General features: G+C 37.3%; 1 protein-coding gene across 2 annotated transcripts in view; it reads left to right on the forward strand.

The window, feature by feature from the left end:
• The window catches only part of efna5b (ephrin-A5b), a 109,249-nt gene extending 97,104 nt beyond the window's left edge, over nucleotides 1-12,145 (forward strand). Inside the window, exons 3-5 of one of the 2 annotated variants that reach the window (XM_088911094.1) lie at nucleotides 6,348-6,413; nucleotides 6,754-6,834; nucleotides 8,203-12,145. In XM_088911094.1, coding sequence (XP_088767220.1) covers nucleotides 6,348-6,413; nucleotides 6,754-6,834; nucleotides 8,203-8,327 — 272 coding nt within the window. In that variant the 3' untranslated portion in view covers nucleotides 8,328-12,145. The remainder of the gene's footprint in view (nucleotides 1-6,347; nucleotides 6,414-6,753; nucleotides 6,835-8,202) is intronic. The other variant, XM_088911095.1, reaches the window with a different exon arrangement.
• The last annotated feature ends 13,331 nt before the right edge of the window (nucleotides 12,146-25,476 follow it).

A 25,476-nucleotide genomic window follows, 5' to 3' on the forward strand; every position in this document is an offset into this window, starting at 1 on the left:
CAGTTTCTCAGACAGCTTCTGTATGTTTTTGCCCTTTGAAGGGTCAGTTACTTTATAGAATGAATCACCTAATCCTGTAGTCAATAGACACTGGGATACCAGGCATTGACATTACTAAAGACAAGGCCAATGAAATGCTTCTGGTCCAAAGTCATAAAAATAAACATGCTTTCTGTAGGACAGCTCAGCCCAGAGAAGGTTAGTTAAAATATTTCCAGCCGAATTTAGGACAGAATGCCTATGCATGTAAAGAATGAGGATCATGGAAGAAATTAACACCCAAGCACAAGTGGGGTGGCACTGTAATCCACTATTCATTTCTAAAATGACATATTCTCTAAACACATTTTATCTGGGCCTATTTGTTACATTTTAAAATTAATAAATTAAATTTTCTTTACAGTCTTAAACCACCAATAATGCACCTGCACTTGCCTTACTGAAATTTAAGGATGAATCAGTTTAATACTCATTAATTTGTTGCAGAATTCAACCATGCAATTCATGTTAATCGGGTGCTTTTTTGCAGAATGAACTGTGAGTGGAATATTAATGGTTTTCCTTCTTTTACCTGATTAATTTACATATACTTCTGACAGCCAGGATAGCATTACAATCTACTGTACATTTAGTGTGTGTAAAGGGGAGAGACTAGAGGGTCTGTTTCTTTTATAACTAACAGGCTATCCTTTACGATTAGGACAAATTGAGAAATGCTGCCTGTGGCCAACATAATGGAAAACTGTACAGGAATTTCTAAATTTGAATGCTTCTTATGTACATGTTATGTAGACCTACATTTTTTTAAGAACAACCAAATTGTGTTCTAAATGTGTCAGAGCTCACAGGTCTAAACCAACCAGAATGTTTAAATTTAAAACACAGCTGTCAGAAACCAAATGTATAAAGTTATATTTTATTGTGTTGAAGAGAGGAATGAGCACTGAACGCAGACTCACAAAATGCAAACAGACTGAGGAGAACTTATATATACAGCTGCATTCCAGGGGGTGTCTAACAAGCACTGAGAGAACAAGAATCCTAGCTGCCCCCCACTATTTGAATCATATTTTTTGATTTATTGCTTGTTATGTCTTGAACAGTTTTTTTTTCAGTCATCCAGATTTTCACAGCTCATTTACTGGCATTATTTAAAATGAAGGCTGCTTTGAAAAAATAACCCACCGAACTTGGTGTTTGAACTCTTATTACACGGTTACCATTTCCTAAGTGCCTTAAATATACTTACACTTTTTATTAAAATACCTTTTAATATACATTAAATGTACTGAACGTGCTAAATATGTACTCCATTATACACACATGCATGTATATATATTGATTTTTTCTTACATGGTATTGGCAGAAAATTCAACTGGATTGTATTTCGTCACTTTCGTCAGCATTTTCAGTACTTCTAGAGCAGTTATTATGAAATAAGGGTCTGATGCTAGAGGAAAAGCCTTGGATTTTGTTCATTTACAGGAACACGATTATCCTTCCTAAAAACCTGGCTTCAGCTTCTGTTACTTGCCATGATAAACTACTTTGTCAGAGCATGATAATTAGAAAGCATTTGTTTTAAAGAAAACATTGATTCACCATGTGAAATATTCCACAACATTTATAGTGATGATTTTCCCGTCTGAGTGACTTTGAAGTTGGTGTTTAAGATTTTGTCTCGAACAACCCCTGTGCCAATTTGGTTTGGCTCACTAATAGGGCCCTGAGTGGATTGCAGTTTTGAAAATTAAACATATTTGTTCTGCTAAATGCAGATTTGAATGGAGTTCGTGAATTTTCTTTGACATCAGAGCTCATCCTGTTTTGTGTTTGAAAAGACAATTGAAGTAGTGGTGCTATAATTGGAAAATCACTGATGAGCTGGGGATAGCTCTGCAGGCCATCGTCTGCATGACAAACACTGGCAGTAAGAAACAAAAGGCTACAGCTGTGCTTTGCTAAGAAATGCCACCAACCATGGTGTTTGTGATGAAATGATGGATTTAATCCAAATCTGGGTGCATTTAACAGTTGTAATATTTACATCCTTGCACAGAATGTTAAGAAATCATATGCAAAGGACACATTAACAAGATCCATGGGGGTCATTTCTCTGCTGCAACTAAGCTGACTAAATAAAGCCTGTGAGAATTTGTTTTTGAACTCTTGCGATTTATTCATTATAATGAAAATATAAAAAATGAATCAATTCCTCATATTTTAAATTTTGGGCCTTAATGCAGTGAGTCTTGATTGGATTCTGTGACCAACTGTAAGCAATCTAGCATCTAGATGAGAGAAACTTAAAGTTAAATAATGATGAAAATACACAATGCAGGAAAAAAAATAGAGTTCATAATTGGAGACGAGACCAATTTACCAACTTATTAGTATACTTATGAGCCTCTAGATCACTATTTGGAAATACTGTATAGACTTGTCAGCCTTACTTATTTTACAGGTAAAGTTTTAGAAATGATAGAGCTAAATTACAAGAATGCTTCTAAAGGAAATGGCATTTTAAGATATGACCAACATGGATTTAGAAAGGGAATGTTTAATTTCCTACATTTCTTTGAGCAAGAAAGACAACAACTGGAATGGGCAGATACATAGAAAGAAATATATAAAGCAGGAGTGGGCAGGCAGCAAATTAAATTTAACTTTGTTAAGTGTACAATCACTCACAATTTTAGTGGAAACATACACGACATACATCATATAAGTGATTCTGAGCTGTAGAAAGCTACACAGGAAAGTGAACTGGGTGATTATGTATATTATTCTATTTGCTCATCAGTACAATGGGGGAAAGAAAAAAGCAAATATAATGTTTTGGTATAGAACACAAATTGTAGGTTTTCCAGGGTGGTTATATTCAAGCTTCATAATGCACTAGTAAGACCTCATTTAGAATATTGTGCTTGGTTTTAGTCACCATACCACTAAAAGCCATATTACAACCTTGGAAAGCATTTAAGGAAAAGCAACAAGAATGATTACCTGTCTCGGGATTGTTAGATACAGACAGGTTAAGGGAGCAACATCTCTTCAGCAAAGAACAATGGAGATGGAGATGATTTGATTGAAGTATATACATTCCTAAGGAATTTATAGATTGGATTGACCCTGGGGACTATTTCACAATCAGTCGTGAAACAAAGGCACATGGTCACAGAAACTAAAAGGGACTTAATTTAGGACAGAGATTGAAGAAATCACTTCTTTACACAAAGTGTTGTGAGGATGTGGAACGGTCTATCTTTTCCACTAGTTGAGTCACTCAGGAGGCCCTGTTATTTTGCATCTCAGTCTTACTATGCTGCAAGTTTCAAACAAATATTATCTCAGTCTAGCAGTTCTTGGACTTTTTTTAAAAAATGCTAAATCTCACACCTTAGCTGATACCTTTATGAAATCAAGGAGCTAACTCAGTCTGTTGGACTCCATCCTTTCAAGGGGATCTCCTAGTCAGTGAAGGAGATGACAAATTCCTTTGTAAAAACAACACATTTACAAGTCCTGGAGCTCATGAACAGTTGCTTCAGCCTACAGCTCCTTTTCATCCCTGTCTAAAATCTGTCATGTTAATCCTTCAATGAAACGGCTACCTCCAAGTGCAGAAAACAAAGCCGTCTTTCTTTCCAACTCAAGCAGTTCTTTACTTTGCCAAATCACCTGGGTTGTATCAGCCTAAAAATCAGTTGTTCCTAATATGAAGGAGTGGACTGTGTCTCGCTAAAGGATGGTATTGCTGCTCTTCTGTCTTTCTCTATACTTGCTCTGCTAGGTAATTAAAAGGCAACACAGGAAACCCTGCCAGACAAACAGCCCTGGAATATGATCTCCATCTTTACCTGTAAGACCACCTCAGGATCTCTATTCTACTGGTGCACTTCAGCTTCTCTCCAGCTCTCCATCTCATCAGTTTAAAAAATATGTGCATCCCATCTGCCTAGAACTCTCCCTGTCCTTTCCTAATCTTGCCCTTTCTCTCACTCAAATTTTATATCCTCCCTGGTGCCCAAGCACTGTTTACAGTACTTCGGATTTGAGGTCAATAAATCTACATCTCAAGCCTCTAGGCCCCAGTTTCTTTGTTCTGGGATCCTGATAATTCTGGTCTTTCGGTCCCAGTTCTGAACCCTGTTACAGATGTATACCCCAGGACTCTGGTTGTAAGTCCCCTTTCTTCTCTTCCACATTCTCCCAGCTGAAGTCCATACTGATGGAGAGCAATTCCAACCCCCTTTCTTTTATGCCCCCCCACTGTTGCCTCACTCCTGCCCCCTGTTGCTATGGACACACAGTTGGCAAACCCTGCTTTGCTAGGTGTCCAAACGGCTCTGGAAGTGACAGGCACCCAGTTCCCCGTGCTTTTAACTTAGTGTCTACCCAGCTACTTCTGGAACACTACATCCGTCTTTCTGCCCCTCAAAACCAGGGCTTCTGTCTCACCACACTTCCATCATCTTCCTTTATCTCATCCCTGCATGCCTGATCTCTCCATTCTAAGTAAAGACATTATTTTATCTTAAAAAGAGTAAAACAGATCAGTCTGGGAAAGGTGCTATCTTCTATCTCTTTAAATTGATTTCGACTTCAGTCCTCACCTGAGATTCCTGTCCTTCCTCTAGTTCTTCTGGTTTTCATTCCTTCCTAGACTCTTGATGACTTCATTTGAACCAAATGCTCCCTTAATTGGCATTACCATCATCCAGGTTTTTACACATTTAAGATTTCTAGGCCACACATTTCTGTAAATGTTCTGTATTTACTGCAATTGTAGAACTGGAACTACAAGAATCCGTTGATCCTCATATCTTTCTCTGTCCTTAGTCTTTCGTTGCTTTCATGATATTTACTTTTGAGGTTTTGATTTCTTGGTTGTCCAGGTAGTCATTCTGGAAAGCTGGAAAGTCTCAAATTCCCATCAATCACTGTATCTTATGATATAAATACAGGTGCTAGGCCACTTTTTCTCTGCATTCCCCGCTCTGATATGTCATTACCCCTATCATCCACTACCCTTACTCCTCTGCTTATACAGAATCCTCTGGGTTTTACCTGGGGGGTGGGGGAGGGGGTGTTATGGTTTGACCATTCAGGTTAAATCTGAAAATAACAGTGAAGACTCTTTGCACTGTCATATTATTGAGGTTTGACTGTATCTTCTGATATTCTAATAATCAGAATATTGAATATAATCAATTGTTTAACATTCTTAACTAGTTTTTAATAATGTGTAACTCAACTTTCTGGTCCTCTAACTTATCACTCTACTGTTTTTTTGTGGATGTAGTCACCTTCTATATATTCAGTTCATGTTTCTGAAATATTTAAACCTTTGCTTATTTATTATTTTCACCCAAATGTGAAGTACCATAATTAAAGATTTTTTTTTTGGGTCAGACTCTGACTTCACACTCCGCTATTGATCTAAGTGGTGGGGCACACGTCTTGAAGCAATTTTGTTAGTGGGAGTAGCAGTAAAGAGTGAAGAAGATGTCTAATCTTACAAAGCTAAATTAGAAACTGTTTTCCATAACACATTATTTCATAACAGACCACAAGTTTATTTTTAACCTCTTTCCTGTAGAGCTTAATTGAAATCCATAAACTAGTGCCTGTCTAATTTAAAACTTCACTGAGTGTAACTGCTGAGGAACATAACTTGTGAAAAGTTGTTGCTATCACTAAGAAAGCCATAGGACATGGTGTGTGCTTTTTGCTTACAGACGTTCATAACTCACTGCCTGTAGGGTCCACAGGAAAGAGGCAATTTCCTGACTGTAACCACAAACCATAAGCAATATCCCCCAACAGAGCACACCAGTTTCAGTGCGTGTCAACACTGGGAGCCTTTCAGACTGTGATTTAGAGTGAGTTTACAACAGAGACCAGCTACTGGTTGCACTTAACTGGTTTGTCAGTTTAATAAAAGAACCCCCAGCTCTGCTGAAATATTGAGTTGTTTTCCAGTGGAGGAACAGCATCTATTTGCCCCTGTTATGCATTTCTGAAGAGCCTGAGGTGAAATCCCAGACAAGCTATCAGTCTGACCTACTACACTGTGCTCTGCAGGAAAGAACAAACAGTTGGCTACACCAACAGAGAGTGAGAGGAAAAAATATCAGATTTTCTCATAAAGATGAAGCCTGTGGAATTGATTTTTAACAGAAATTGCATTGCTATATAGAAGAATAAAGTTTGATGTGAAATTTAAGTGTGCAAAATCTGCATAGGGCCCTTTATAGCTGTTTTTAAGGCCATGTAGTTCATTGCCAAGCGCTGAATTAAAAACAGCACAAAACTTGAAATCTTCTTATTTTTCTATTTTGCAGCATCCACAATAGCAGAGAATGGAAGAAGGACCTGTCTGAAACTGAAGGTGTTTGTGCGACCAACAAGTAAGTCACATATTTTAATTCTTCACAGGGTTTTTTTTTTACAGAGCATATGCTTTACAGAACTGTTTGCTATATGGAAATACAACTTTGGCTTTATCTTACATACTGTTTAATCTTGTGTGGTATCTTTTCTGTATGCAACATTCTGTGAGTTGATTTCATATTTCTTCTTGTCATTCTTCATGAAAGCTTTATTAATGGTACTGTATGGCAGTTGCTAACTTGTTGTTTCATTGTAAAAAATGCATCTCATGCGGTGTCATAATGAGCACTGAGCAAAATGTGGGGGGATCACGACTGTGACTAACATATTTGGCTGTTATCTCTATTTTTGTTATAGACAGCTGTATGAAAACTATAGGCGTTCATGATCGTGTTTTCGATGTTAACGACAAAGTAGAAAATTCATTAGAACCAGCAGGTTAGTATGCTTAGAAAATCTTTTTTAACAAATGCCTCTATCCCACTGTCTATCTTTCTCTCTGTCCCTCCATCCAGTTCTACAGGGCTGCTCCTTCCCCTCTTGGCATGTACAGCATGTTAGAAAGCTTGTCCTGCTGTCAGGTGGTTGTAGTGATAGGTGTCATTTTCTTTCCGGGTGAAAGCCTAGAACTTGACATTTGCACGGCAAAATGTAAATTTTTAACCCCATAAGGAATCAAATGCATGAAAACCTAAGCCAAATGTATGAAATACTCCTCTTTCTTACTAAAGCATGAACAGTAGTAGTCTTTATCTCCCAGTCTTTATCCTGAAAACTTGCTTTTAACGAAAGACCGTAATCCCTTTTTGCTACACAACCAAATTTCTGCATGCAAAGAAATATTATACTGTTTGCATTACTCTTTGATTTTTGATCTGCTTGCAAGAAGAAAAAAGTGTACATCACGTTCCAAGAGTTAAGAAGTATATTTCTTTGAAATAAACTATTACATCTTAAAACTTGCAGATGTTGTTACATATCGTGCTTACAATAAGACAACAAAATTATTTCTTATTCTTATAGAAAAAAATATATAGAGAGAGAGAGGGTACCTTTCTATACTTAATCTTGTCTACTGTCCTGATAACTAAAAAAAAAGTTGAAAAGGTAGACACAGGTATACTTAGGCAATGAAAAACTATGCTTGCAGTCATTCAGCTACTGTGCACTTTGTAACTCTGCATCTTGGTAAAGTCAGTTAAGTGCTGTGATTCACTAGTGTAAGGGCAAGAGGCATCAGATTGCTAAAATAGATCCTTTTGGCTTGGCAGTTCTCTGTTGCATGCCTTCCTGCACTTCCCTGGTGAATGAACTAGCTGCTTTATCTTTGGAGCATATTTATGTGTCTCTTTGTATTTTCACACTTGTCTGTTTTCCTGAGCCTTCCGCCAATGTGCATGGCACCGAGGTTTATGCATTCTGCAAGTGCTTCACAGTTACTGCTAATAATGCAAATGAGAACTTACTTCACTATCAGGCAATTCCAAGTTTTCCATATCTCTTAAAATATCACTGAATTGGCGATTAGTAGTGGCTTTTCCATTCAACACCTCATTTAAAAAAGACAAGGGTCACAAATTCCACTGCATATAACGAGTATCTTTTTCTGAAGCCTTTGCAGAATAAAAGCATGTGTGGTGTGTTTTTACAAAACAGCTCTGGATTAGCCTAAAACAAGAAATCTTTCTTAAATTCTTACTTGTAGCGTTGTGTGCACACAAGCACCACTGCTTACTATCGGTACTGACTTGTACGGTTTCCTCAGCTCTTGTGTGACGTTATGTCTGTTTTTCTCTGTCCATCCAGATGACACTGTACATGAGTCGGCGGAACCATCTCGGAGTGACAGCAACGCAGCAGAAAAGACCAGAATAACAAATCTACTCTTGGCATCTGTACTTTTTTTTCTAGCGGCACTCTTGGCGTTATAGCGCCTAGTTCCCTCTGATGCAAAGGGAGTCCAGGAACAGCAGAGATCTCCCCTGTATTGCCCAATCGATGAAGGGGACCTTTTCAAGGGACACTCTTTTGCAGATATTAAAGTGGTCTTTTTCAATCCATGATAAAGAGTTGATATCCAAGAGAGAGAGCCAGTTTCCCCAAAACTTTCAACTAAGATGCCAAATCCTGTTTTGACACTTAGTGATTCTTATTTTCCTGTATATGTAGGCTCCTTACACTTCTGCCATCCATCACCCACTCTCCCCACCCTGACCTCTGCCACTTGCCACACACTATATGACTCAATCCCACATTAACTCATTCAGGTGGCTGGACAGCGGTGAGAAAGAACAGTGGCAGGCACAGCTAGTGGGGTGGAGGAGAAATGGGTGTGCTGCCAAGAGGGCCTTAATTTCTCTGCAACATTTATACCTTCCTCACTCTATATTGTAGAATGCAAAGGCAAACATTGTGGCACCAAGCTGGGGCTGCAGGGGAGATATTAAGAATAGATATAAGACTGTTTCCTCAGGGAGATGAGGAAATGCATAAAGCTTTTGAGAAGTGTCCTCTGCTGGGGAGTATAAATATGTTTCTTGTTATCAATATGGGCTTTTTTATGAAGCATAGGGTATAATGAAAAAGTGGAATTTATGAAACTTTTAAATCAGAGAAAGGTACCGGAATGTGACACACAAGTAGAGAGTTTAACTAGGTGAGGCAAGGAAAATGAAATAAGTCTTGAGAGAGGAAAAAAAAAACATGATCATGCAAGACATCTACATACATACATACTGTGGTCAAGTATAGCATGTTTTTGAAGTGAATCTAACTATACATTGTCAGTTTTCAAAATATATTTGTGAATGCTCTGTTTTGTAAGCTCAAACTGAAGCAGACAGGTGCCAGCTTTAAGATTCCAAGCGTAGCATTATTGTTTAAACTGTTTATTTCTGTTTGCTTACAGAAATATAACAGTGAAGGAAGACATACCTTATATATTAGAATCTACTTTCTGACATTGCAGCTGAAAACAAACCTGAAAATTGTTCATATTCCTTTTTTTTTTCCATTGCTGCTTGGATTTAACTGAGGAGAATGAACGACAGCATTAAGAATTTATTTTTTATGGAACATAAGTAAGCAGTTCTGTATAGTGGCTTTTAATTTAATTTAATCTTCCGCTTAAAGAAAACATTCAGCTAAAACCTTCTCACATATCCCTCTTTTGTGTTAAATGATTTTTTTCAAGATACATGCAGTCATAATAGGATAAATTTATCAAATACAACAGTAAAGCTTTGCATTGTTTGTCTCCTCCCTTTGCTTCAAAAAGGACATGTTTACTATAAAAATATTTTCAAGGATCATGTTAAGTAGATAACGTTTTTGTCTTGTTTCTGAACCTTGCCTTCAAAAACCATCAGTTACATTTTAATTAAAACAAAATCATAGAAGGTTCAGTTTTATTCATTTATACTCATGTATACAGTATGTTTAGAAGTAATTTCAGGGTTATGTCAGTGCTTTAACAAAAATTAACCTAAACAAAAACAATCCCTTTACATGATAATAACCATTTTGAATTTACTTTTTTTAAAAAGAAGGACACAACAGTTTGTATCTAAACTATATTTTGTCAAATCCAAGAAAATTTCTATATATTCGTATAATTATATTCTTGTTTTAATGTATGTGTGTGTACTATGCAGTTACATGATATAAAGTTGATGAGCATACATGGTGACATTCATCAGGAACCTGAATATGAAGTATTTAGAAGCAAACAGTAAAGTAAAAGCTTAGCTAATAAGGCTGAAATGTTTATTTTCTCACTTGGAAAAAGACATATACATGAATTCCTGATATTGGTGCATACCGTTTTCATTTAAGAATAGACTTGGGATCACTGTGCAGTGTAGCCTGCAACACATATTGCAGTTACAGGCTAAAGTAACTCTTCATTCAGCTCCAAAATGCTGGACATGCAGTCCTGTGTGGTGGTGGTAGAACTATTTTCGGAACTCCACAGGGGGAAGGTATAAGTTTCACTCTCCAAAGTCTAAAGCTATAGTGGGATAGCGTAGGGGAACTTCAGGGACTAAAAAATTAACATGTTGTGATGTAACATTATGGACCTCTCGGGTGCTTTAGAAGGGGTACATATTTAAGATGCGCTTAAGTTCCCTGCCATCTGACGCTTGCCTCTCTTCAGTAAAGTTTAACTCCCCCCATTTTTCCCGTCCTTTTCACGGCTTACCAGAGGTGTTGTGCTTGGTAGTCTTTTTCCTGGTTCTTTTTCTTGAATATCAACAAATGCTATTCCAAAAGTATAGCAGCACTTCAAATGGGTGATGGGAAGCCCTGATTACAAAGAACTTTACTCTTAATACAAGGACCTTAATAATGTGTCATCGACATTATGCGTTTTCAAACTCTGTGGTGATAGCCTGTTATCTGAGTAGCACAACACTTCTGCAAGTCTTTTTTTTTAAATCACATGTGTAAAACAGGGAAATAAGGATCAGTATGTTAAATGGATACTGTGTATCCTGATGTAGTCAATAATATAACATGTAGTGTTAGATTATTAGTATATTGTTTTTTGTACCTTTCTGAAGGACAAAAGGAAAAAAATGAGACGGTTCATTGTTAAAATTCTGTATTATTAGCAAAACTCTTGTTGTAAATAGTGTTTGATATTAAAGTATTAATTTGATTCTTATGTCTTTTATAAAATGAACATGGTAGAACCTCTGGATAATATGGAGCATAAAAACTGCTATGTGATCTTTGATGCTAAACAAGTTTTGAGACATCGGTCCTGTAGCCATCTGTGAACTGAAATGCACTATGAACAAATGGATGCAAATGGGCTCACCTGGAAAGTGCTTTTTCCATTGTCTAATCAAGGAATTTTGAAGAACTGAAGCTGACTTTTGACGATCAGTGTTTTGTCCTGTAGGTTTATGGGTCTAATGTCGGAGCCTTCCGATTTCTGCGTTGTTGGTCTACGAGCTGACAGATTTTTCTCACCCTTTCTCCACGGACAGTTTCTCTCGAAGGATCTTGCCAGTATCACGTGTGGCATGCGCATGGACTTGATTAAGAAACAAATATAAGTTTGTCGGTATAGTTTTTTGTACACTTTGTTGAATGTGGACACTCCCTCCCCCTCTTATATGTAGGCATCTTAAGGAAGCAAGGAAGGCTGTACTGTACGTTATTCCGCTACTAAAGAAATGTACATAACCTGTCTCTGTTTAGCAGAAAAGTATCAATCAGTTTTCTGAAGCTCGGAAATGAACCCACTGGTCCTTTTATTCTTACCACATAGCTTTGGTTGTCCACTGTTTTCATTCAGACCCTCTTGTGTGTTTTTATTTTCCTTGAGCAGTGAATGGGTGCAGCGACTCTCTTTGGCAGCACTGAAATTTTCCCATGCCTTAGCCCTCAAGCTGCTCTGATGCGAAACAAATCTCCCTACAATAGACTTGCTGCCATTGTCTGTACAGTTTAATAGATGCTGGCATGTTGGAGGTTCCCCATGAGTCTACGATTCTGCTTTCCACGCTTACACTTGACACCCTTATTGAAGTCACTCATTGTATGTGCATCTGGATATGAAAGTCTGGCTCATTGTGGTCCTGTGCTTGTACTGCCCCTGCTTTTGCAGTTTCTTTTGCACTTAAATATGAGTGCAGTTTTGACCTGCTTTACAGTATATAAATAAAGGAAAAAAAAACTCTAAAGGTCTGTATTTGTATATACACGTGTCTGAGCAACTATAAATAAAAAAGTCTAAAAATATATTCACAGATATGGTCATCATTTTAATTGGTGTCACAGCTTTTATTTATCTTTCCCTGTGTGCATTCTTTGTGCTCGGTGGCTAAAGTTACTGCACATTAATTTTCCTAATGGTTTCATGTGAGGTCCCTTGTCTTCATTATGTGGGAGAGACGGAATAAATAACAACACATGCAAGGGAGCTTTGTGAACTGACATGAGAAAGGTGCCAAATGCGATTTAACCCTTGAAAATATTTAATGATATTGTGCTTTTGTCAGTAAAATTGGTTTCAGTATATTTTTTATATAACACAATGGATGTAATCGATAATATTAGCTAAGGTCACATTGACCCTCAATCAACTTGGTATACGGAGCATGAAAATAAATTTATCACAATACAAATGCTTGTTTTTCTTTTAAGTATATGGATTTTGGATATTGAGTAAATGTTTTTGGCATCATTTTGAATAATTGATTTTTCATGACTAGCTGTGATATACTCAAGTGATTCCGAAGCATTAGGTCACCTCATTAGTGAGAGAATTGATTGGACAGAGGTGATGAGGTGATTTAACCTGTGGAATGTCAAGGCTGGATAGACTCAAGAAAGAAATCATCTGTTGGACTGCCACCACACCAGCAATGGAGCTAAGTGCTCTTAAGTGATGAATGAAGAATAAGTGTGCACTACCACACCCATAGACTCAAGAATGTGTGAACTACCACACTCATGCTGGAAAATGTGGTACAGATGTGTAGAATTGCACACCATTGTTATGTGTAGCCCACCAGTTAGTGAGAAGTCAAAAAATGATGGTGTGGTCAGAAGTGCTTAGTTGCTACAAAGCTCAGCTCGAAGTAAATTATGTCAAAGTGACAACACAGCATTACACTGATCAAGTCCAGGGACCTCATATACTATACGTACATTCTGTGGGCTCAACCTGATGTGACAACAGCAAGACACCGCACATTCTCATGCTGCGTATGCAATAATGGCTTTCTAATGAAATGTAAATGTAACAGTTTTGCTGTGGATGACCTGCTCCCATGATTTGAGGCCCATTGAAAATTGTGGGATTAGCTGGGACAATCTGTGACTCAGACCAGTGGACAGGCACATGCTTGTCCAGACTCTTGGAGAGGAATGTACAGCTTGTATTGCTTCCAGTGGTGGCCATGCATGCTTTGCCAGTGATGTTCACAGCAGACCCTCTCCTGAAGACAAAGGTTAATCAATATAATCAATTTGCATATCATATCATGCCCATTCAATCAAATGGTAGCACACCTGCTACAAAAATGTTTGCCATTTTGTTGCCGATAGAAGTTTTAAGTTTCTTTTGGTTCTCAGTATATATATTCAGTACTTATAATCAAAGATTTTGATTAAATGGTAAATTTGAAAACCTGATATTTTATTAAACCATTATAATGCATAGTTTTCAATCTGTTGTGTTAGACTGAAAACATACTATTGTTTGCTCTTGTTACATTTATCTTGATTTATTGACTAACAATCACAATAGTTGTTATTTTAATCTAAAAACATTAAACTGTATACAGTATGTACAGTATATCCAAAATTCTCTAAAAAAATCTCTCATGAGAGACAAATTACACACAAATTCATCCAAATATTTCAGTTCTGTTGATGGGTACAGAAGAAAAATCTGAATTTGCAAGATTTGTTATCTAAGCAAAATGAGTTGCAAGGAAAACTGAATTAAAGGGGAAAGACATAAATCAAAGAACTGAAAACTGTCAGAAAATAGAAACTGACTCATGGAGCACAAAACAACAGCTTTTAAATGGCAGAAAAAACAGACCATTAGTAATGCATTATAAAAAATATAAAGAAAAAAGAAAAAGTGTAGATTTTGTTGTCAGGTTCTAAGGTGTTCTGTAACACTAACATCATATTTAAAGCAAATGAAAGATTCAATGTCCAAATATTTTTTAAATGGAGAGCTTGATAAATCCTCTGGACTTGCCTTCCAAATAACTAATTCTCAAAATTGGAAATCATCAATAGGAACAAGAATGCACTTTTTGTTGACAGTGTCCAAGAGAACATAAATATTAAATAATCAATAAACATAACAGAAGGAAGAACTTGTTTCAACATTAGAATCAGCCCAAATAAACTTCAGCCTTGGAAGTTGTTTTAGTTGGAATATAAGATTCAATTAGTAAATTACTGTTCCATTCAGCCCACTAATCGCAAACATGCTAATCACTACTGGCATACAAGGCAACAACAAACATACATAATTCTGCCAAAAATCTTTGCCAAAGTTGTGGGACATTTTGGAAAAGAAAAAAATATTTCATAGGATCTGTGCCAAAACATGTTTGTACCTAGTTGTTATCTGCTTCAAGCACACATTTTAATAACTGTATTGAGCATCTTGTGCCAATATGTGTCAACAACATTTCTGTGTTAATGATCTCGTAAATCTGTAGGTTTATTTTGAAAACTTACAAATGTACATATCTTATCCTTTTCTGCAGAAGGAAAAAGATTAATCATTTGATTATTTAACAAAACTGAAACCTGCCAGTGAATGTTTCAGTCAGTTCATTGTTTTACACCCACATTAAAAATGTAATCAAACACTCACTTGTAAAACATACCCACTCTCACCTACAAAAAGTTAGAATTAAATGAACTCATTAATATCAGGAGGATAATCTTCAGGGACAATCACAAAGGAGATTCAAGCATAATTAGACTCACAAATATGCTAATTTAAACCCATGAAGTCAGTTATTGAAAGGATTTATGTATCTTTACTCCATGTAATTGTTTGAACCTGAAGCTGTTGTGGCGTCTCAGGGGGTAAGCAACAATCAGCCTTCTTCATTTGGTCCAATAGTCCAATGAGCAGTGGAGAAATATTATGTGACATCTGTGGATTGGGAGAGGATGACTTTTGTAAACCCTGTACTTTATATTAGTTAATTTTATGTACAGAAATCATAAAACGATTGTCAGTGATACATTTGTAATTATGTTTGCCAAAGCTCAATTCAAAATTGAATCGGGAGGTTTACAAACTGGTAGACTTTGTGTGTGTGCAGCAAAGCTGTTTTGGGGTTGCTTTCTTGAATTGGGTAGATTTTTTTAACTAGGAGCCTTCGTGCAGTGCTGTGATATTGTAAGCCTCAGGCTTTGCTCGTATGTAACAGAGTTCTTTTGCTACCCTGTCTTCAGCACAGCAATAGAAAATGTCTCAGCCCTGCCTAGCATTTTTAGCCCATAAATCCTGTGTCTCTGTATCTTTCCGACAACAAATAATGGTACAGTATGCTGCTGTGATCATTCCAATATTTAAGTAAGCAAGGCTTGTTTAACACATTTATTTTGATTTCTTTAAAAGATTTTTTTTTGACAAGCTACAATTCAAAACTACATACTCTACTGCACTCTTCTCTACTGTAGCATTATCTACAAGGAAAGTTAAAAATCCATACCCTATCGTTCAGGTATTTCAGCTGACTGGAAAGGTATCAAACATTATATGCTTTACAATGAGTGAAATAATGGTATTGAAAAAGATGTGTGTCTCTAAGCTGAGAAAAAAACAGGTTCCATGTAGAATTCAAGTCATGGGGAATTCATATAAAGTTAATTAAAACATGAAAAACACAACATAATGTAATTATCCCTTTGGGGTAATTTAGGTTCAGCTGGAGGTTGCATCAGTGAAAATAGCAATATAAGCATTCAGACTCTTCAAAGTATCTGGTTCAATTATTGTACTGTTTAAAAATACACACAAAATGGATAGCAAATTCAAGGATGTTTGAATGGTTTGCATTCCAACTGCAAGGAAAGTATTTTAAAAGGCTCTGCAGTGAACGAGGAAAAGTCAAGGACACATATTTAAATGACTTACACCTGTCTTCTCACATGCCAGTATCCAGCAATTTTCCTCAATTAAAATTGCACTGAACTCAGTACACTGACTAAAACTGCAAATCAACACTCAGTTGAATATTTGACTACTGCTGTCATGGTACACATCTTCTTTCTTCTTGTAACAAATAAAGAAATTACTAATCTATATTATTTTTACATAACTGTACTGTATATTGTATCAGTCATCTACCTCTTAATACAAGAAATATCCATATTTAATATATTTTAATATTAAATTTAATAAATAATATTAAATTGGAGAATCTGAGGTGAAATTGGTTAGGTGTGTTACAAAAACAAGATGCTTTCACAGTGACCGGTGTTTATTTGGGGTATTTAAGCCACATCTGCAAAAATGCACTGCAAAAATCTTACTTACTAAAGCGGACTTGCATTTACTAATGCCAGCATCACACTACATGACTTTTCCTAGGATTTTCAGTCGTAGCCTTCATTTACATAATCATAAGAAAATCACAGTGAGTTGTAGAGTCACAGTGCGGGCCCTTTACCGTAAGTTGTGTAGTGTGATACCCCCAGCAATTCAGTCATAGCGTTCTTAATAGCCCCTATGACTCTCTGCGACTCACTACGATAGAATCAAACTGGTTTGATTTTCTTGTGGCGAATCGCAAGCCGTAGGGGCAGGCAGTGAGCCAGATGTGAACTTGTGAGATAATGTGCCCATTATGTTACAAGTTATGGCGCAATACTTTGTTTACAATATTTGTTTTAAAGGTGTTTTATATTTTTAACTATTTTATTTTTGTTAATTTGTTCTATATTTATAAAGAATAATTATATATTTGAAGATGTTTATTTGTGGAAAACAATGTCTGTGTTACATTTTTCAAGATGTTTATGTGCTTGTTCTTGATGTTGTTAGTTTCCTTATGTGTGGGGCTCCTCTTCGTATTCCGGTGTGCTCCACGTTGATTGGCTGCCGAAACGAGGCAACTTCACGGTACTTTCCTGGCGCAATATGAGATTAGGAAACTTGATGAAAAGTCATGAGGGAACTGTATAATTCAGTGGTTCTCAAACTGTGGTATGCGTACCAGTTGTGGTACGCGGAGCGCCGCCAGGCGGTATGCCATATGACCCCGGAACTTTGTTGTGTGCACTGAAAAATTGGGACGAGTTTTCATATTTTCTATTTTAATAAAATTAGTTTGTGTCGAATACGCAGCCTACGTACTACGATACAGCGCGTGCTAATACTTGAGTGGACACAAGAGCTACTATGTACAGTAATTCTATACCATTCTATGGGAATGCGTGCTACGAACATAAGTCACCAATTGTATTTTAAAAAAGTTATCTCCAACAAATAGGGAGGTAGGAGAATGTGCGTGATTTTGGAACAATGCCAATGTTGTAAGCACAGGAAAGCATAGAAATATGTACTACAAACGCTGGCAATCTTGTGAGCACAGAAAAATATTTCAGAACTGTTCTAGGTTAATTTGCGAAAAATACACAGAGCGCCTCTGTGTTTCGCTCCCATGCGCATGAAATAAAAACTTTTTTAACTTCTGAGACAAACTCCTGAAATGGAAATGGGAAAAATGCAAGCTTGCGGATTGCTAAAGCAGGTAAGCCCCAGGTTACTTGTGAAGAACTACCGTTGCCAAACAGCTGACACGTATTATGTGTGGAGAAAAGGCTACTGAACAGCTCGACCCACTGCCCCCTCTGGAAGACACAGTCACTCACAGAATTATTGATATGGCGGGTGATGTCAAAAGTACACTGATAGAGCGTGTTAAGATGAGCAGATGCTTTTCACTGCAATTAGATGAGTCTATAAATGTCGTTGATTTGGCCAATTCGCACGTTTATGTTCGATATGAGTTTGAGGGTATGTCCCATGAGGACTTTCTGTTCTGTAAGCCGCTACCAACAGGAACTACAGGAGAGCACATATTTCAGCTTCTGAATGAATTTATCGAAGAGAATGGCATCGACTGGAAAAAATTGCGTCGGAGACGGTGCTAGTCGACACAGCGGTGTAGTTGCACGAATTAGAGAGGTTGCAATACAAAGGCTTGCATCGACCCAATAGAAATGTGCTTTCTAGTACTAGATCTGTAATATGCAATTAAGTTATGTATAGATCATTACTTCATTAAGGGATTTCCATACTTTTTTATATAAATTATTGATCACATCTGGCTTTTTCAGAAGACAAATCTGGTTTGAAAACAACAGAACCTTTTCTTAACAACATATAGACATACTGGTTTTAGATGTACTGTATACTTTAAAAAACAATACTGTTCAAAAACTTTTTTTCTTCTAAAGCCAACTCATCCATCCATTTTCTAACCTCTTTATCCAGTACAGTGCTGTGGTGGATATACTGTACAGTACCAAGGCAGGATATATCCTGGCAGGGAAGCTGCAGGGCACAAACAGATACCAACATACACCTTCACACCAGGACTGATTCATCCATAAACCAATTAACCTACCAGTATGTCTTTGGATTGTGATAGGAAACTAAAACACCCAGAGGAAACCCAGGTAAACACAGGGAGAACATATTCAATTCCATGCAGGTAACACCCCAGTAAGTGAACCCCACGACTTAGTGCTGTGAGGCAGCAATGTTAACCACAATTCCTCTGTAACAAGCCAAAAATTTATTTCCAAATAAAACTGCAATAACTTCAATAAAAAAATCATTCATCTGTTTCCTAGAATCCCTTACAAAGTCTTGAGTTAGCACCCACTGCAGGTCTGTATCAATGTAGTAAATAATTTGCATGAAGAAGCCTTTCATTCTCTGTCCAAAAATTGCTTCCAAATCAATGTGTGCTATTTTTATTTCACCATTTCCTTGATCTCTTTAGATACAGTAACACCACCACAAACAAACAAAAATAGCTTTCAATGCTACAGTATGTCTATACAACATAATCCTCCTGTACAGAATTATATTCCCTTTTTCTATAAGCTTTCATGTTCCCACGGAAAATAATTAAGGGTTAGTCACCACCGTGTTGTGTAGATTACTGCACAGATGTATTACACCCCTTCCTCCACGTCCGCTGTTTAGGCCAAGCCTGGGCTGAGAGGAATTCTTGCAGTTACAAGAATACTGTCAGAGACAGGAAGCTTCTCATTACTTTTCCGGCGCTCAGTTCAAAATTCTCACCCGAGTTTCCCCCCATTTGAAACATCACAACTCTTATGCTTTATCTCATCTTCCTGAAGATTACTGTGCTCAGCCACTGTAAAGGTAAGTGTTTTATATTCATTTTTATCATTCAAATCTGTGGAGTAATTATTTTGTAATTATTTTGTCATGTGCTTGTTATTTGGCACATTTGCTTGGATTTTCAATGTGTTTTAGAAATACCCATAAAAGTTTGTCTTTATTTTCTGGATATGTCATGTCACGGACACGCACACACAAAAACAATCAATGCCTACCTCTGTTGTGAGGTTTTGGCCTTCTAGACCAGACGCAGGCATCGGGGCTTGGAATTGAATATGGCGATAATCTCGTCACTGTCTAGAGCAGGGGTGGGGAACGTCCGGCCCCTGCTCTAGACGTCTGAAATCATTTGGTCTGGCCCTGCCAAGGCAACCGCAGGAGCTAGGAGCTTTTTTCATAGCAACATAAATTTATATTAAGTGAATCATAATAATAACGTAAATTTTGAGGGACAAGCAAGGAACATCCATTACGGGATAGACAGGACACATACGAATACATGACGGGACAGACACATATGCTTCTCATCGGCTGCCCGCGGCCTGTCTGCCTGTATTGCGGTGACTCAGAGTACAGTCAGTGCCAGGCAGGCTGGGAGTGTACATGTTGCGAAAGTGTTAACACACTGTGGCGAAACTACGGCAATCCAGTGATGATGAGACGAGATAATCCCTCACGACGTTGATGACCTTGCCTCCAATGATTGACGACGATGTTGTCGACTTCTTTGTCGACACAGACGATAACACAGGCGATAACTCAACCTTTATCCACACGTCCACGATCAACAATCCTTGCAAAAACTGAATCTCAGATGAAGATTAAGGAAATTACAGTACACAGAAAAGACCTCAAGAGTCGATGATACAAACGTTGGATATGTTCCAAATCCAAGATGCAGGATTAGAACAGCGATTAAAGCAAAATAATCACGTCGCTGGCGACACACACACTGGATAGTTATTAACTTAAGTGGTGTGACATCCTACAAATGGCGACTACAAAGAAAAGAAAAGTTGATGCAGAGTGTCGATCTTTCCAAGAGAAATGGACAAATGATTATTTTTTTGTTGAAGTCAAAGGCAAACCTGTGTGCCTAGTTTGTGGCGATGCGTTAGCAGTAATGAAAAAAGCCAATCTGGAGCGTCATTACAGCTCAAAACATGCTAAACTCAATGAACTTTTAATAAACTAATTAAATGTTTGACCAAATATAGCAGGCTAATTTTTAAATTGATAATTTTGTATGGCCCGCGAATGATGTTATAAATATCCAAATGGCCCTTGGCAGAAAAAAGTTTCCCCACCCCTGGTCTAGAGAGTCGGCAAGTTCCCGTTCAAATGACAGCTAGTTTGCAAAGGTCACTCATATGAGGACTTTGTCTTTAGCTAAAGAAAAGCTGCAAGAACTCATTTTCACTTGTTGCTTGTAACAATTCTAGGTATTTCGTATGCCTGCTTTTAGATTGTTCAGTAGTTTTACGAGTTACTCAAACACAAAGAACACAACACAAAACGCAAGATTCAAAATCCGAAATATTATATTTAAAATACCATGCAGCGTTTACCTTGCCTTTAAATATTCAGCGGACTTTAGCATAATATACTGTACCAGAAGAACGTGCACACACGTATGGGTTTCAGAGGTTTGAGTAAATGCATCGCCCCAAGGGTAATATCGAATGATGCACCATGAGAATAAAAACTGCGAAGGTATTAAAATATTAAGTTCTGAAGATCCTGTTTGATCTATCATGATGCTTTTAAACTTGTATGAAATGCACAAAATTAGTATTCTATTTTCGATGCTAAAAGACACCTAATTTGGAAATTTGTGACTTACGTCCCACAAGACTTGACACTGAATTGGTATAGTCGCCATTACAGTGCTAACCAATTCATCGTACCTTTAATTACAATAATGGTCTGCTAATTAAAGCGTCAAATACATACTTTGGATGTATTTAAGCTCAGTAAACGTTGTTTACTTAAAAATACTGCAGGGTATTTAGAGGCGATATTAATAGTTATCTGTAAAATGCATACTCGCATCTATCCGTCAATACCATCTTAATGTTATTCATGCATTCCAAAAAGTGTAATTTGTTTACAGGAGAAATTTTAGAACCTCTTCGAGCTTAACTCCTACAGGACGAGCAAGTATTGAGGTACAAGCAAATGCGTGCACTGCCGCTTGCGTTCCAGAAACACTTGTTGTATTCGGGAAGCCAGGCTGTGTTCCTTCGCCTGTAGCATCTCATGTGTCTTATTTGTTTCGGGACTGGTCCGGTCATCTACACGCGATTTTTTGAAAAATGTAGATATATACATTTGTTTTGCCATGTTGGCTAATAAACCAAAAACCTAGCGCTAGATAGCTCTAAGAGCGTCTAACGACAACGAAAGCCAATTAGGCTACAGCTACTCATGCACTTTTCCACTGCATTTACATAATTTTCTTATTGGTCACAAAAGATACAGCGAGCCAATAGCCAATTACATACGCTGAAAAAACTAAACATGTAACATTTAAAAGCAAATCATGTAACGCAAACAAGAAAAAAAAATACTTTGGACTGATTGAGTAGGCCCCACACAGGCCCACCAGTAGCTATGCCCCTGGTTCAGGAACATGTAAATAAGGAGGACCGATTGTACCCTAAAAACCAGAAGATCGACACTGTAATTTTTTTGATTGCACATTCAGACCTGAAATTTCTTAATCATCGATTAATTTTGATCCTTTCCATGCTTTGCTTTTTCCGGTTTGCTTTGTATTGGAAGAGTTTAGTGTCATCACGTCACTAAACGTGCCAAAAATGTAGGGTCACAACATCTGCAAATTTAACATTCACAATTTAGCTTATTTGCAATTCGTTCTATTCAACAGTGCCTTGTGTAGAAGAAGAGAGGTAAATCGAGGTAAGGTAGTTAAGCACGACTTTCAAATTAACTGCATGACAGGCTAGGATCATGAGATGAATCTAGCTAGTGATTCTACTTAGTTGAGCTAGCTTATTTAATATAACTTAAATTCAATTAGTGTTTTAAAATGTATATAAGGGAGGGTCATTTAAGGAGGGTTTCTTAGCCATATGTGCTATATAATGTTGTTCATTATGTGATGCTATGGGGTGCTATTCGCTGGTTATCAGCGAATGTTTGCTATTCACAACGGTTCTCTGCACCGAACCCTCATGGATGTAGAAACCCTCTGCAGTCTGGTCCCCTTATGGTCTTTGTTGAACGTACTGGCACCCAACTCTCATTGTTCCACAACAATAAAGTCCACCTGAACTGCTGCCATGTTTGAACCTTAATGTCTTCTTGCGTTAGAGCGCTGCTAATTTTTTATGGTTTAAAAGCTTAACTAGGAATTTCATGTCACACAAAATTCAGCATACAGAAGTGTGTAGACATAATCAGCTAAACTGACCTCAAACATATTTTTTTCAATGGAGAGATCATTTGATCAAAATTGTTGATACATTCCATTAAACAGTAACCTATAAAGTCAAATTAATTCAAAGTACTAATTTAAAAAGAATGAGTGTACCTGTTGGTTTTCTATTAGTTGGTACGTTACAGTCCTAATGGACAATCAGGCAAGGCATTTCAAATTTAATTCTTCATAAAACTGAATCCAGTGGTTGCTTAGTCTCTTAGCTTTTTTGAAACTTAAATTAACGAAAAGTTATCTGCCAATTTGAATTTAGCTAACTGCCCTTGCCATAGGATTGTGCACCATTTTTATCCTTGACTAGGGAAGGACAATGTACGCAGTAAAACACAAAATGAAAGAGAGGAATAGCATTAAATGAGTATTTGATGGGGGGTATGACAATCCCCCTGGAAGTGTGAAGGCAGGAGGGCAGGTTAGAATGTTAATGCTATGCTTGAGTTTTTTTTTTGTGAAACCTGTTGACGTCAGAATGCAGTATTGACTGTATCTTATTCACTGCTACAAATAATACATAGCTCATCTCTCTCACACACATACAGATGAAAAACATCTATATTATTATTTGTTTTGAAGCTTTTTTTATTTTTATTTATTCATTTACCTCATGGGTGACAGGTGTTGTGGTGGTTAGTGTTGTTTTTGGGTCCTGGGTTCAATTCTGGCTTGGGGAGCCCTCTGTGTGGTACTGTATTTGCACACTTTTCCAGTGTCTCTGTATTTTTTTTCCTGGTCCTCTGGTTTCCTCCCGCAGTGGGTTTACCCCCAGTCCAAACACATGGTTAATTGGCATTTCCATGTCCAGGTTAATTGGCATCTTCAAACTGACACACATTCGTATGTGTGTGACTCCCGTAATATGTTGGCTTCCCGTCCAAAGTGTAGTCCTATTTTGAGTCCAGAGTAGTCCTGTTTTTGTGCCTGCTATGTTTAGTTTTACTGCATTGTGCCCATGAAGGATTTATTCAGATTTATTATATAAATACTGTAGCTGCTGCTACAATGTGAGCTGAATTAGATTAATGTAAAGATGCAAGATTTTAGATATTAAAAGGTAATGGAATTATTATAGATCCATAAATCATTATGAAAATTAAAATGCATCATCTTATTGACTATGATGTTATAGGGAAATTGTACAAGAATGTAACACAGGTTAGGCAGGATTGGGCACCAGCCAGATGGCTCAGTTACTTTGGTGACCTCTAGCAACTGCTTTCACACTGCTTGACACTGAAGAACCGTGCCAGAGATCCCCTAAATTGAGCTAATAACGCCTTTTCTTTTGAACCTGCCTATGTGGTTTGCTCCGATTAGAAAAAATCATTTTAATGTTTAATTAATCTTATTTGAGGGCCAACTAAACTCTAAACTAAATTTAAAAACTGCACTCCAAATAAACTAGGTATGCAAGCCTCCTTGAAGACCACTTTGTTCTGCATGTACTGTAGGAATTCACCTTTTTCTCCCCAACCTCAACTTACCTTCTTGACTCTGTCCAAATTTGGAAATAACAGCATACTACCTCTTTGCCCAGGGATGTTAAATAGTTAGGCAAGCACACCATCAAAGTGAATTAATGTAAAAAATGCAATAAATGCTTGATAAATTTCTATAAGTACCCTGAATATTATAGTTCTTTTTCACTCACTATGAGAAAGGATCTTCTAGGTTCCCAGTGCTATGAAGAGTGCCTTTAGCTAGAGAGTATATGTATAAACAATTTTCAACAAAAGCTTCTATGCACTGCAAATCCATGTCCTTGGTAAAAGCAATGTATTACACAGTATGAATTCCTTGACACTGGACACTTCAGATAAACATGGACAGCAAAAAGTATCCAATACAGCGTAATCTTTCAGGCAAGATAACTTTCTTGGATTTTCCAAATGAAGCAATCAGTGCTTGTTAGAGCTATTCCTTTGTAGATAAGAGCTGTGCTAGTATTAACTGAGTGCAGGTTGCCTGCAACTGGAACTTTCTGCTCATGACCTCTTTTAGTAATAACTCTTATTGTCAAGGTTTATCTGCTCTTTTTGAATCAGTTTAGAAGCCTTGAGTTGTTAATTTAAAGGGTAAATTGATGGTTACCCTAAAATACAATGAATTCTAGTTCCAGTTATACTACAGTCATGTCCTCCTTAGGTAGCATTGTTTGCATGGTGAACTGCATTCACAACTGCACGATTGCTACTCTACATGCTGTAGAGCATTGCTGCTGTATTCATCTCCTGCTTGCTGACCAGCTTTCTGCCAGCTGCCAGAATTTGCTGCTGCACTTTGAGTTGCAGTTATTGATGGCAGTGTCAGCTTCTTGTCTGTCTGACTGTGGCAATGTTCCATAATGCTAATCTGGCTGTAGTGGAAATTGCACAGCTTCAGATCATTTGTTATTTATATAATTTAGTTGTATTTTGTTTTTGGACCAAAGATCATGATCTCTTACACTGTTTCATTCTGTAGAGAATTTGACATCAACACACCGAATCTAGTTGCAGTTTGGTATATAATACAGTAGCTCTAACTGTGACATTAGTGATATTGGCCACGTTGGTGAAAATATTCATCCCAGGACTTAGCATTGAATAATGTCCCAAATGATCATATGTACTCTCCAATACAAAGTTTTCTTTGGCAAGGAATTCTAAAATATTTGCTCTCTTTTTATACTTGATTGTTAAATAACAAGGTTCTGTTCTCATTGAGTTTATCATTGATCAGGAAAGTGTTGTTTTTT

The sequence above is a fragment of the Atractosteus spatula genome, chromosome 3 (genome assembly GCF_055471065.1).
Source record: "Atractosteus spatula isolate fAtrSpa1 chromosome 3, fAtrSpa1.hap1, whole genome shotgun sequence".
In the NCBI taxonomy this organism is placed as follows: Eukaryota; Metazoa; Chordata; class Actinopteri; order Semionotiformes; family Lepisosteidae; genus Atractosteus; species Atractosteus spatula.